General features: G+C 38.2%; 1 protein-coding gene and 1 long non-coding RNA gene across 3 annotated transcripts; both read left to right on the top strand.

Annotated features, from left to right (window-relative positions):
- Nucleotides 1–7,456: 7,456 nt before the first annotated feature.
- Nucleotides 7,457–8,415, top strand: LOC119777913 (piggyBac transposable element-derived protein 3-like). Its single transcript, XM_038276925.1, has 2 exons — nucleotides 7,457–7,789; nucleotides 7,898–8,415. The coding sequence occupies exons 1-2, from the start codon at nucleotides 7,597–7,599 to the stop codon at nucleotides 8,413–8,415; spliced, it is 711 nt and encodes a 236-aa protein (XP_038132853.1). The 5' UTR covers nucleotides 7,457–7,596.
- Nucleotides 8,416–8,671: 256 nt separating this feature from the next.
- Nucleotides 8,672–10,988, top strand: LOC119777903. Of its 2 annotated transcripts, XR_005279992.1 has the most exons (4): nucleotides 8,672–8,730; nucleotides 8,987–9,037; nucleotides 10,607–10,719; nucleotides 10,792–10,988. It is a non-coding gene; the product is annotated as an uncharacterized LOC119777903 (long non-coding RNA). The 2 variants fall into 2 exon arrangements; XR_005279991.1 differs by lacking the exon at nucleotides 8,672–8,730 and having other exon boundaries at nucleotides 8,745–9,037.
- The last annotated feature ends 2,867 nt before the right edge of the window (nucleotides 10,989–13,855 follow it).

Here is a 13,855-nt window from a genome sequence, read left to right as displayed (position 1 = left end):
TATTTCAATGTTTGATCTGTTTTATCATGTTTTGTTCATATATAGCACAGTGAATTCTCTTGCTACTGAACTGTGGTCTATAAATAAACTTGCCTTACCTAAAAGATTAAATACGACAGACGACATTGAATTAGATAGTCTGCAATCGATATGATGCATTATCACATGCCAATCTTGTATTGTTAAGATCTTTATCAAAGCACAAAAAAACTCTTTCAGGGATTAGGCATTTGACTAATGAACAACAATCTTCTTAGTAAACTGAGCAATGAAAATCAGTGCCTGTTCACATTTTGACATGCTGCAGTCGGAGCTAGCATATTCTAAAGATGATGATGTGAATCAATATTTCGATTTTCCATCAATGTAATTGTTCAGGCTCAGAACAGTAGGGTCCTGTTTTCAAGGCAGACAAACAGATTTCTCAAAAGGTTTACTGAAAACTGAAACGAAATGACCGGCATCTGTGTCTAAGACAGGAACCACTGCAGGAGAAGACAACACGTTTCTGACCACGTCTATCTATGGAGGTGGATTATAATGAACTTGTGTGCCACTAACCTGTTCTTAGAGTTCATTCTGAGATCAGAGGGTGAGGTTGGTTCCAGCCATTCAGCTGCCAATAAGATGCACAGACACCGCAAAGAGAGAGTCCCAGACGCTGATGTATTGGAGGTCAGAGGACAGACACGAGATCAGAACAGGGCGATGCCAAAGCCGTTGTCAGTGATGTGTTCAGTTGTCAGAGCCAGGAGGTCAGAGATCCAGAGATGGGAAGTAATGAAGTACAAATACTTCGTTACTGTACTCAAGTAGATTTTTCTGATATTTTTACTTTACTTTACTACTTATTTTTATGGCGACTTTTTACTGCTACTCCTTACATTTTTACACAAATATCTGTACTTTCTACTCCTTACATTTTAAAAAATTGGCTCGTTACTTCAGTTTTGAATAATTTCAATGGAATTACCGTTATTATTTTTCACGTCATCAATACCAAATTCAATCTAATTGGATGGGAATCTACGTTGCATTTGAGGCACCAATACAAGATGAATCGACAGATTAGGCGGTATTCATTCGTGGCAAATCATTGCAGCTTGGTGGCGGTGGCGTTAGCATAGTAGTACGGACGACGAGATGATTGAAAATGAACACAACAGAGATCTAGTCCTATTGGCAGACATCCATTTAAAATGTAGGCAACGGCATGAAAAAAGTGGTTTCTACTTTTACTTTTATACTTTAAGTAAATTTACAAGCCTGTACTTTGTTACTTTTACTTGAGTAAAGAAGTTTAATTAGTACTTCCACTTTTACCAGAGTATTTTTTAACACAAGTATCTGTACTTTTACTCAAGTACGCAAAGTGAGTACTTTTGCCATCTCTGCAGAGATCTAATGAGGGGCAGAGGGAGAATCCAGGACGGAGTTGGGTCACAGTTCCAGGTACGGTACACAAACAGGCAGAAATCCGGCAGGAGTCAGAAGACGGGTTAGGCAAACATATCAGAGGGGAACAAGCAGGCTCAGAGTTCGAGAGGAGGAACCTGTCAGTATCAGGGGTTCAGAACACAGGTACGCTAAAATAAGTCTCACCAATAAGCTTGAAAATAATCTGGCACAGATGACTGGTCTGAAGGCTGGTTAAATAGAGACTAATGCAGGTGGATTACATGAGCAGGTAATGAGAACTGGGCAGAACTAAGCAGGTGAGTGAAATGAGTAAGCAGACCAGGCATCAGCGCTGAGATCATGACAAAAAGTTATTAATTTAAATAACAAGTTATATTGTATTTACCCCATCAACTCTTTTACAATGCCTGCTTCATCTAAAATATTTAAATGACATTTTTTTTAAACTGAATATAAGTCCAAGGCCCACAATAATTTAATATTACATAACTGTATCATTTAGACACACAGAAAGGGAATGTTAAGGATGAGAAAACAATGTTTTTTTTTATAAAATCACTCACCCAAGAGAGGCATATTTTCAGGTACATATAGAGTCTGTTCTCTTTGTATCGCCCTCTAATGTTACTCTACAGGCTCCATGATGATTTCCTGTTCTTGTGTGGCTGTTGATGTTTGGTTTAATTTGTTTATGAACTTCACCAAATATTTAAATGCTGTCATGGTATTTTTCTTTCCATGATTTAAATCCATAAAGATTGTCTGTGGCCCCACATTAATCTCTCCCATGCAGCCTTTTTTTTCATCAAATACTATTCTATTATTTCTGCCAGTCCAAAAATGGATCCTCTACCTCTGTTGTCTATCATTGTACCAATGCTCCCACCTTGACAAAATGACTGTGGATGTATTTGCATGGATGTTCTAACCTCACAAACCTGAGAAACCTCTTAAACAGGTTTACTCAAAGTCGGCCGTCGAGGCTGCTGTCCTTAAGGTTTTAGAGGTTTCCCTGCTTCCATACAACTCACAACTGATTCTGATGACTGCAGCTCAGCAAAAACTGGTTAATCAGCTGTCAATGAAAATCAGCTTTGCTGAAGCAGGAAAACGTATTTAACCTGCAAGACAGCGGCCCCTAAGGACAGACTTTGGGCATACCTGCTCTCAAATATAGATGGAAAAATTTGATCTGAAACTGTTTACACTTTGATGATTAATTCCATTGCAGGTTGGAAGTTATCACATTTGCATATCCCCCTCCCAGAAAAAAAATGTCCCTCTGATCATCAGCATATGATCTGCATAACTGATTGTGCAAATGCTCTAAATTGATTGAATCTGCAAATTCAATCATTGAAGAAAATTAATGATCCGTTCAACTGATAAGTAGATCAGGTCTTCCGAGCATTTAGAAAGCATAGCTTCTCTGTAATATCTGAAAGCTTGACAAATATTGGAATAAAAATATATTTGACTAAATATGTCTTTGTAATGACAGAATTAATGTTGCGTTTTTCCGCTCATGTCGATCATAAAAACGGCTATACTTACAGATGTGAACAAATTTACACACTCATTGCTGGCTTTAATATGCACGCTTTACCAGTGACATTTGCACTGACAATAATATGCTGGAATCAAACACAATTTTTAGGATTCAGGATGATGATCCACTGAACCATAGTTACAGCATGAGACAGACTTTATTTTAAAAAGTGTAAAACAAAAATTAAATGAGTGTAAATCTTTCACAGAAAACCAGGTGAATGGTAAGAAGCTGAAAATAATGAAATAATGAGCCCAAACAAAACACTGACGGAGGCCATATTTTAAAACAAGGGAAATCTAAAAAGAAGGAGAAAATGACTAAATGCTGAAGTGACTTTTCAGAAATAGGCAGGGCAGAGATGTCTTATCAAATTAACTAGAGCTCACTTCTGGTTTATCAGTGGTAAAGTTAGTTCACTTCTTACCTGATGTTAACTTATTTGTGACTTTGAAGTGACTCGAAAATGATTTTTTTTTTCTTGTGCTAAAAATAAGAACAGCTCTGTTCCACTTAGCTGACACTCTGATTAAAGTAATAATAAAATAAGTCTCTTTAAGTTACAAAAGGTTATAGAGAATGACTGGCGATAAAATGGGGAAAGAGTTGAACCTTACAGTGCAATGGAGACTTAACCTTATTGCTGCCCACATGAAGCCGGTTTAGCACACTTAATTTGAATTAAAAGTTAATGCTCACAGTATCATTAAAGCCGATCTCTTGAATTCCTACTGGATCACTAAATAACATAGGTAGGAACTATAAACTAATCTGAAGCAAACTGGTTAGACTTCCAGAGGATCCCAGATTAAAACTAAATGAAGTCTGGTGTTTTAACATGACAAAATGTAAAGAAAAGTATGAATATTGGGCTGCATGGTGGCGCAGTTTATACCACTGAAGCCTTAAAGGAACAATGTTTCTAGCTCGATTCCCATTTTACGGTGAGAGACTGTCTGTACCTGGGTCAATGTCTCTGTGTTCCCCAACGACAGACTGGCAACCTGTCCAGGTTGTATCCTGCCTCTTGCCCACAGGCTGCCAGAGATAGGCACTGGCCCCACCACGACCCTGACGGAATAAGTGGGAGAAGATGGATGGATGAAAGTATGATTATTTCTGCAAGGCCCAATCGTAGTACAACAAAGGGTAACTTTTACTGTATAAGTTAGGTCAACCAGCTCTCTGAAAAATCTTCTTGGGCCCGGCCTGCCACCCCACACCTGGACCAGACAACCCCCAGCAGTCTGGGGATTGGGAGAAAAGGACTGGGGGGCCTACTGCTCTCCTAGGGATACATCTCCTCCGCTGACTCCAATAGGCACCCCCGTTCTCCCACTAGTGGCACCACCATAGGGCGGCAGCTCCCACTCTGCACTTCTCGCTCCACACTGATGGTTCGCTCTCAGCAGTATGGCTCTTCCAGCTCTCGCTACTTCATAAACTATATGTGGTTGATCATCCTCTTCCAAGCGTAAAAAAATCCTTTTGTCACTATTTCATTTCTTCCAGTTCACAGGAGGTGATGCTAAACATTCTTTAATTTCTACCAAAAGGAATCACTAAATTATATCCAAAGAAAATATCTCAATGAATTCTATTTATTTTTGGATAAAGACCCACACTGTAAAAAAAGTCAGTAAATTTACGGTAAAAAAAGGTAAAAAACCAACCGTTTTTGACCGTCGTATCCAAAAACATTGCATTACCGTAGAAATTACATGGAACTACCGTAAGTCGAAACTGCAAAGAAAGTCAGTAAATTTACGGTAAGAAATGGTAAAAGACCAACAGTTTTTGACCGTCGTACCCAAAAACGTTGCATTACCGTAGAATTACATGGAACTACCGTAAGTCGAAACTGCAAAGAAAGTCAGTAAATTTACGGTAAGAAATGGTAAAAGACCAACAGTTTTTGACCGTCGTATCCAAAAACATTGCATTACCGTAGAAATTACATGGAACTACCGTAAGTCGAAACTGCAAAGAAAGTCAGTAAATTTACGGTAAAAAATTGTAAAATGCCAGCAGTTACTGACCAGAATATTCACAGCATTATACTGCCGTAGAAAATACATGGCATTATCATAACTGAATAAATATATATCCTAAATAATTGTGACAGTCACGAATGTAGAAAATACAGAAATATAGTGTAAAAATATAAGTAATTGTAAAGTTCTTAAAAAATTGTAATATTGCCAGCAGTTAATTACCCTAAACTTAACAGTAGCAATCAGCCAAAATTACAAATTTTGCTGATGTTTAGATCTACAATGTAAAAGCGTAAACAAGACTGCAAAAGAATTTTTTACAAAGAACAGAATGCTGGTGTGATATTCTGGTTTCTTTTTTAATAATGCCTTTAATACACCAAACTGAAATCTCAGCAGTAGACCAGGCATCGATCTGGCGATCCACCGATTGCAAAGCAAACTCCTACAGCCAACGCCACCATCACTTATGAGAGTATTTGATCATTAACATTAAGAGAACTGTATGTTAGCCCCTCTTGCTTGAATGAAGCTGAAGTTGGTTTCCAATTGCTGCTTCCAATTTGGGAAATGGCTAAAGGGCAATTCCACCTAATTTTTCACTACAATCAGCATCTTTAATTTACTCTAGCTAAAAAACTACAACACCTAGACTGTTCAAATCTGGACTAGATTATTCTCAACTCATATCAGAATATTTAAAACCAAGTGTGGGGTTTGTAAAACCTTTATCTGATTTGTGAAACTTCAATAAAGAACAATTCTAGTGTTATCCAAAATCATACAAGTTGTAAAGTCACCCATCATTGAAGTTTCACAAATCCCACACTTGGTTTTAAGTATTGTGCTATTAGTAGAGAATAGTCTAGAGCAGGGGTCCCCAAACTTTTTCCTGCGAGGGCCACATAGCTGTTCCTTTCTCTGCTTGGGGGCCGTTGTCGGCGGGGGGGGGGGTTTGGGGGGGTGTGTGTGCTGTTCTGTCTTTGAAAGTGTCGACGGGGCGAGGGGGGGGGGGGGGGGGGGGGGGGGGGGATTGCTGACTACGACACATTCGCGGTCGCTTTTAGATAGATTTTTACCCAGAATGGAAATGGAAAAAACCGTGAGTGAAACGGTGACTGGGACTGACTAGTATATATTTGAGGGAAAGTTCAAGAGCCCCCTGGTGGTTGAAGAAAAATCCACAAACCAGAAAATACAATATATGAAAAAAATACACTGAATGCTCTCTGGTATGAGGAGGCAGGCTGGATCCAGCATTGCCAGACCAAATGACACAGGCTGTAGTTTGGGGACCCCTTGTCTAGAGAGTTTTTCATTTTGTTATTGTGATAAATAGCAGGGTTTACAGTAAATGGAGACTGTTATTTGTCATGTAAACAAATAATTATCTAGTTTGCATTGCTGCTTGATCCTTCAGTATCAGCAGCAAGATTCTTTTAACTCTGTTCCTGTAGTGGTGTCCTGAACTCAACACAGTAAAGTCACTGTGCTAACTAAGGTTGCTAACTAGGGTGCTGAGAGCCCAGTAGGCCTGGTCCTTGTCAAGATGCTGCTACTGTCTTTGAAATCAAATTTCTGCTATTTTTGCACGTTCAGGAGGAGAAGGGCAACACATCACAGGTGAGTCCCTTTCACGGTTTTAACTGAAGTTAGCTAACTTTAACCAACTGACAAAGAAATGTGTAGTTTCTGAGCCATGCTGTTTATGTATATGCACTGCAGCTATATATTTTTACTATACGGAACATTTAATCTTCACAGATGCAACACTTCCATTAATGTTTCTGTAGGAACGGCTGCATAGATTATATTTCTGGTCTACTTTAGACTACATGTGCTTAAAGTTATTGTTAATGGCAGAAGCAACTTTTTCCAAGTTTGGTTCAATAATTAATTTGAATTACTTTGAGTGTGAAATGTTCATGCATGCAAGTTAAATCTCTGAAGAACATGTTAGCTTTTGTTTCAATACTTTGGTAATACTTAGAAGTATAAAGCTTGGCATCAGAGATATTATTTAATATTTTCCTTTGACGTCTTGACTCTCACCCCCAAAATACTTGCACTAAAGTCACTGGGTCCATGACAGTTGAAGGATTTTAAAATAAGAGAATTTAAATATTAATATTTTACAGCTTTTCTCAGTTTGGGTGCATCTCTCAGAACAGAATTGAAATTCCTAAAACTACCTGTTCAATCTTCAAATTACTGTGTCACTTCTGCACATCAAAAAATTAGTTTTGCAAGTTTTGCTTTTGTACATCATGTAGCTGGTTATGTACACTTCTATGCTTTTATAATTGTAATTTGCTTTTATCGTCTTGATCAAAATATGTTAACCCTCCTGTTGTCCTCGGGTCAAAATGACCCGCCACTGTGTTAACCCCCCCCCCCCCAAAATCCCCTAAATGTAATTTTTTTAACTTGAGATTTTAAGAAAAAGTTCAGTGTTGCTTTTAGTCTCATTTCCATGTAAGCTGTAGGTCAAAATGACCCGTGAGGCAAATGGAGTTGAAATCAAGGTCACAGAGTTATTTACAAACCATAAAATGTTACAAAGTTTTAGTTGTGTCTCAGATCAATCAGTAGCAGAAGTAAGCAGAGAGTGGAAGGCCAATTTTCCGAGCCACAATGCCACTCAAACTCTTTCACACCTACTCAAGACTGATGCGATTTGATGACCGTGAATCAAGACCAGCAAGATGTATGACAGACAAACTTGCAGCCATAAGAGAGGTATGGGACAAGTGGGTGGAGCGGTTACCCTACCTCTACAATCCAGAGCCTGATGTAACAGTGGATGAGCAACTGGTTCCATTTAGAGGTAATCTGTTTTCATATTTGTAATAAAAGTGATTTTCACTATTGATTTCTTTGACTATTTTCTGTGACACTGATACTAATCACTGATGCTAATGTCTTTTGTCCAAAGGTTGTTGTCCTTTCCAGCAGTATATGCCCAGCAAGCCAGCAAAATATGGGATCAAGTCATGGGTGGCTTCCGAATCAAGCTATGCTTGGAAAATGCAAGTCTATACTGGGAAGTCAACCAGTGGATGCCCAGAGAAGAACCAGGGGTTGCGAGTTGTGCTTGATGTGACAGAGGGACTGAGGGGTCACAATGTGACATGTGACAATTTCTTCAACTCTTATGAACTCGGACAGCAGCTCCTGAAGTGGAAGATCACCATGGTTGGTACAGTTCGAAAGAACAAGCCTGAGCTCCCACCTGCACTGCTTGGGTCAAAGGAGAGAGAGGTCTTCTCCTCAAAGTTTGCCTTCACACCCACCACCACTCTAGTTTCCTACCTCCCAAAGAAAAACAAGAATGTAGTTCTTCTGAGCACACTGCACAAAGACGGCGACACTAGTGACCGTGAGGACAGGAAGCCAATCATTATCCTGGAATTCAACCGAAACAAAGGAGGTGTGGACACCTTGATAAGGTGATTGGAGCATATAGCTGCAGAAGAATGACTGCCCGCTGGCCCCTGGTCATCTTCCACAACATCATTGATGTGTCCTCCTACAATGCCTTTGTGATTTGGATAGAGATCAACCCAACCTGGATGTCTCATAAGCACAACAAGAGGAGGGTGTTCCTGGAGCAGCTAGGAAAGGCACTTGTAACTCCACTCATTGAAAGAAGGAAGCATGTCCCCCGCACAGAAGCCTCAGCAGTAGTTGTGAAAGCTATTCAGAGTGCAGCAGCTCCTGATCAACCTGAGGATCCATCTACCACAGCCACTTCCCCAGCTAAGCCAAGTAAGAAGAAGAGATGTCAGTTCTGCCCTCAGACTGTAAAACACATACTGTGTGCTGCAGGTGTAAGAAATATATCTGCAAAGACTGTGCACTTGCATACTGCCCTACATGTGCCAATTAGTTGAATGGGTTATGTTATTTTTCATATTTTTGTATTGTACATCCTCTTGTTCACTGGAGAAAAGTAAAAGAAAATTAGTCACTGTGATGAATAAAAATGCATTCGAAACTCATTTTGCACATTTTTTTTCTTAAGCTATAGAAATTCAAGTGGAGAGGGAAAACTCAAGTATTCACACATTTTGTGGTGAGTGACAATATACAAGATAGAATTTGGTGTTTAAAATTCAATTAAGCTGCTTATATTGGGGGTTTAGTGAAGACGGGTCATTTTGACCCGGAGGATAAAGGGTGTATACAGAAAATGAGGACAACAGGACAACAACGTGTCTGTGTTGAATTCTCAACTTCCAAAATAGCATCAGTTCATTGTGTAAGTCTTAACATGCATAAGTCTTAAAGTTGTCATAATGTGAATAATATATTAATTAATTTATATTCTATTATTTTCTAAATCTGTCCTGAATTGGTAAATTGCTCCCAAGTGAGTCCTGAGTTTCTCTAACAGGTCAGTGTATGAACCATTAGCTCAACCAACAATCAACCAGTTTTCTGAAACAGATTGGAGGTGCATCTTGTGAACCATCAGTTGGCAACATTATGCTCTATATAGTCAGAACACAACACAATGTTACATGTCTGAGAACTGATGAACAAGTATCTGGACAGAGTGAACAGCCAGAGAGAAGAAGAGAAGTGAGGCTGAGGAGGAAAGCAGAAGAAGAGTCAGAAGAGGCTGAGGACATCTGCCAGTTTCCATCAGTCCAACATCAGGACATGGCTGAGACCCACAACATGACGCTGATGGAGGTCCTCCCACCCTACTGTTCATTCCTTAACCCCACTGAGGAAAAAAGATCCTCAGTGGAGTTAAGGAACAAAGTGACTATGGAAATTAAAATGTAATGTAATTTCTACAGCACTGTACAGTTTTCCTTGAGGAGATTGTCCTGTGGCTCCTTTTCTACTTTTTTTGTTCTCTGCATTTCTGTCTTTTTCTTTCTGAATCACCAAGGCATGGTTCCATGAATAAATTATAGCAAAAGCGTAAATCAGTGTTTCTCAATCCTGGTCTTCAGCGTCACCCTGTCCTGCAGGCTTAGGTATTTCCCTTCTGCCACACACCTGAATTGTATCTCTGGATGATTAACAAGCTTCTGCAGTACTTGATTGTCATCCAATCATTTGAATCAGCTGTTCTGGAGTAGAGGCACATCTAAAACATGCAGAGCAGGGGGTGGTGAGGAGCAGGGTTGAGAAACACTGGCGTAAATGATCCTTTTGTAGTCTCTTCTCATGACTAATCAATTTGACTGTCTTATCTGTACATAGAGAGACTATAACTTATTATTTTGAGTCACTGATATGTTAACAGACAGAATTTTAAGAGCTGAACTAAGGATTTTGAAAGCAAACAAATGCTATTTTTCCTGTTTCTACAAATTGTTTTGAGAAATGCGCTTACTGTTTTGTAAATGCCAACAATGACTTGAGAAATGCACCAAAAGTGACTGAGAAAAACTAACCTAGCATAAATTGTCTCAGCTGTATCAATTTGTTTGCCTGTATGAAGTGTTCACATTTACAGCTTTGTTTCTGCTAGCTTGCAGAAAATGTAACTTACATAAATGGTTGAAGACAACCTATTGGCCTTCATGAGACTCAGATAAATGATGAGTATCTATTTCATAAATTGCCTAAAACAGTTATATTTGTTTTTATTTGTTTTTTGTTTGTGTATTTTGTCTGGTTGCAGACCAGAGGATCACACCTGTTGACAACAAACAAAGGTTTAACTACTGAATTTTCAGTCAGAAATGATCGCACCACCTGGTTGAAGTACCTGTGTCCATATGCAAGTCAACAAAGGTGAAACAAACATTTAAGCGAATAAGATGTTCATGTAGTGCATCTTTCTAACTTTTTCTTTTTGTTTTCCAGCAGAGAGGAAACACCCGATTGACAACATGCGAGTCTCAATTTCAACCTGTGACTGGGAAGACTACAACCATCCTGAGCAACGTCTGATCTCAGCGACTTGTGACTCTCAACCCAGAACAAGAATCCTTTTATCACCATTTTGTCTTCTACAATATGTTATCTCTTATGTGGACACATACTGTTTGTTTTGTTTATGTTTTCCAGATCTCAGTAATACCGTGAGGAAACTGGACAGAAAATAGAATCAGTTCTTTTTTTAACTTGACTTTTTAAATAGAAATTGTTTCTTTAAGTGGATTACTCGTAATCTGTATTTTTGTTTAATTAGAAATTATTTTCTTTATAACTTTCTGTATAGAAATGCTTGACAAGTTACACTTCCTTGTGTGTTGTACAATAATTTGTATGGTAAAATTCTGGTAGGAACAGAGACCAGTAATTTACCATAAGTTTTTTTTGGGGGGGAGGGTTTACAATAAAATGTCAATATATCATCCAGTCTGGATGTGTTTTTCACTCATGGAGATATTATGCCTCAGTCAGCATGACCGTATTTACTACGGCAAAACCACATTTTATTTTTTTTTAAATATTTTAGGAAGTACGGTATTTTACCGTATTTTAAAAATACGGTAGAATCCTGCATTTACAAAATACGGTAATAAACTGGCAGCTGTGGTTGCCAGAATTTTACCGTATATTAAAAATACGGTAAAATTCTGCATTTAGCAAATACGGTAAAAAACTGGCAGCTGTGGTTGCCAGAATTTTACCGTATTTTAAAAATACGGTAAAATCCTGCATTTAGCAAATACGGTAAAAAACTGGCAGCTGTGGTTGCCAGAATTTTACCGTATATTAAAAATACGGTAAAATCCTGCATTTAGCAAATACGGTAAAAAACTGGCAGCTGTGGTTGCCAGAATTTTACCGTATTTTAGAAATACGGTAAAAAACTGGCGGCTGTGGTTGCCAGAATTTTACCGTATTTTAAAAATACGGTAAAATCCTGCATTTAGCAAATACGGTAAAAAAACTGGCAGCTGTGGTTGCCAGAATTTTACCGTATATTAAAAATACGGTAAAATCCTGCATTTAGCAAATACGGTAAAAAACTGGCAGCTGTGGTTGCCAGAATTTTACCGTATTTTAGAAATACGGTAAAAAACTGGCAGCTTTGGTTGCCAGAATTTTACCGTATTTTAGAAATACGGTAAAAAACTGGCAGTTTTGGTTGCCAGAATTTTACCGTATAAAGACGGTAAACTTCTGGCAACTCAGCTGCCAGTTTTTTACCGTAAAATGAGGCCGTTTTTTTTTACAGTGCAGGTGAAAAGGTACATAGATCTTTGAATATTTCTCTCTTATAGCTCTCGTTTCTGTCTATTTAAATATGATGTAAATGTTTCCTTCTATTGTTATTAATACATTTTTTATGTTTCTTTTGAATATGTCAACATTTTAGTTAGTATATTCATTCAATTTAGGTCTGGATTGCGATGGCATTATAAGACAATTATGTTCTCTGTATTTTTTTTTATATTAAAACCTTGTGAATTTAAATCTAATCGCCAAAGTAGAAAGATGAATATTTTTGTTCTTAATATTTATTGATCTGCATGTAATGCATAATTTATTGCAGATCAGGAAGTCTTTGCTTTTGAATGGAAACCTTGTATGTTTAAAACCATTCTTTTATTGTCCATTTTGTTAGCTTGTCTGTCTGCTATTTCAACCAATATGATGTGTTCATCTAGATCTGCTCTTTTCACTGCTTTTGTGAGACACTTTTGTATAAAATAGGGCATATAGTCATAAAAAAGTTTATTTGAATTCTATAAATCAAAGTTTTCTGCCCAACAGCAATGATGAACGGCACGGCAGCATTCTATCCCCGGCAATCTAGGCAAGAGCTGTCAGTCTGGTAAAGGATCTGGATGTTATACGAAATTATAAAGGTTCAGTTTTTTTTGCAACATAAAACTGACTAAAACCTTTTTAAGTTTTATTAGACTAAAACAGACTAAAACTATCACATATCATAATGACTAAAATGCCACTAAGACTAATAATAGTTTTCATCCCAAAGACTAAGACCTAATCTAGGCTGGCTGTCAAAAACAACACTGTTTAACACCAAACATAATGTTTTGCATTGTTGCCAAAAAGATTTCATCTGACCCGAGCAAGTTATTCCACATGTTTGCTGTGTCTCCGAGGTGGCTTGTGGCAAACAGATGCAAAATTCTGTATCTTTAAGAAATGGCTTTCTTCCATAAAGGGCAGATTTGTGCAGAATATGGCTGAGATTTATCCTATGGTCTCCCACCTCAGCTGTAGAACTCTGCAGTTCATCCAGAGTGATCATCTCTGATCAGTCTTCTCCTTGTTTGAGCTGAACGTTTTGAGGGATCGCCAGGTTTTCGTAGATTTGCAGTGGTCTGATACTCCTATTTCAGTATGATCACTTTCACAGTGCTCCTTGGGATGTTTACAGCTTGGGAAATCTTTTTTGTATTCAAATATGCTTCAAACTTCTCCATAACAGTATATCAGACGTGCCTGGTGTGTTCCTTTTTCTTCTTGATGCTCTCTGCACTTTAAACAGACCACTGAGACTATTACAGATCACGTACATTTATATTTAGAGATGATAACACACAGATAACTCAGAGATCCTCACTGGAAAGCATTTCCTGCACTGAAAGTAAAAGGGCTGATTAATTTTGTTAAATTCGATAAAAAAGTTTAAAACATCCACTTCATGATTGTGTCCCACTTGTTGGTAATTCTTCACAAAAAATACAATTCTATATCTTTATATTTATATTTGAAGCCTGAAATGTTCGACGGGGCTGAATACCTTTGCAAGGTCCTGTATAATAAGGGTCTCAGGTTTGCAAAGGAATAAGAAAATAGGAGCAAGAAAGAACAACAGATAAAGCCAAGCAACAACCATGAGAAATGCCCCCAAAACACTGCTATTCATGTGAGTCGTTGGCATTATAATTTCTCCCACTTCTCTCACCCTAATCTCAAACCTTGCTGGTGTTCCTGCCACCAT

This window comes from Cyprinodon tularosa, unplaced genomic scaffold (assembly GCF_016077235.1).
Source record: "Cyprinodon tularosa strain WSP-4 unplaced genomic scaffold, ASM1607723v1 ctg1009, whole genome shotgun sequence".
Classification (NCBI taxonomy): domain Eukaryota; kingdom Metazoa; phylum Chordata; class Actinopteri; order Cyprinodontiformes; family Cyprinodontidae; genus Cyprinodon; species Cyprinodon tularosa.
Note: the sequence above shows the minus strand (reverse complement) of the source record. Positions and strands in the feature narration are given on the sequence as shown.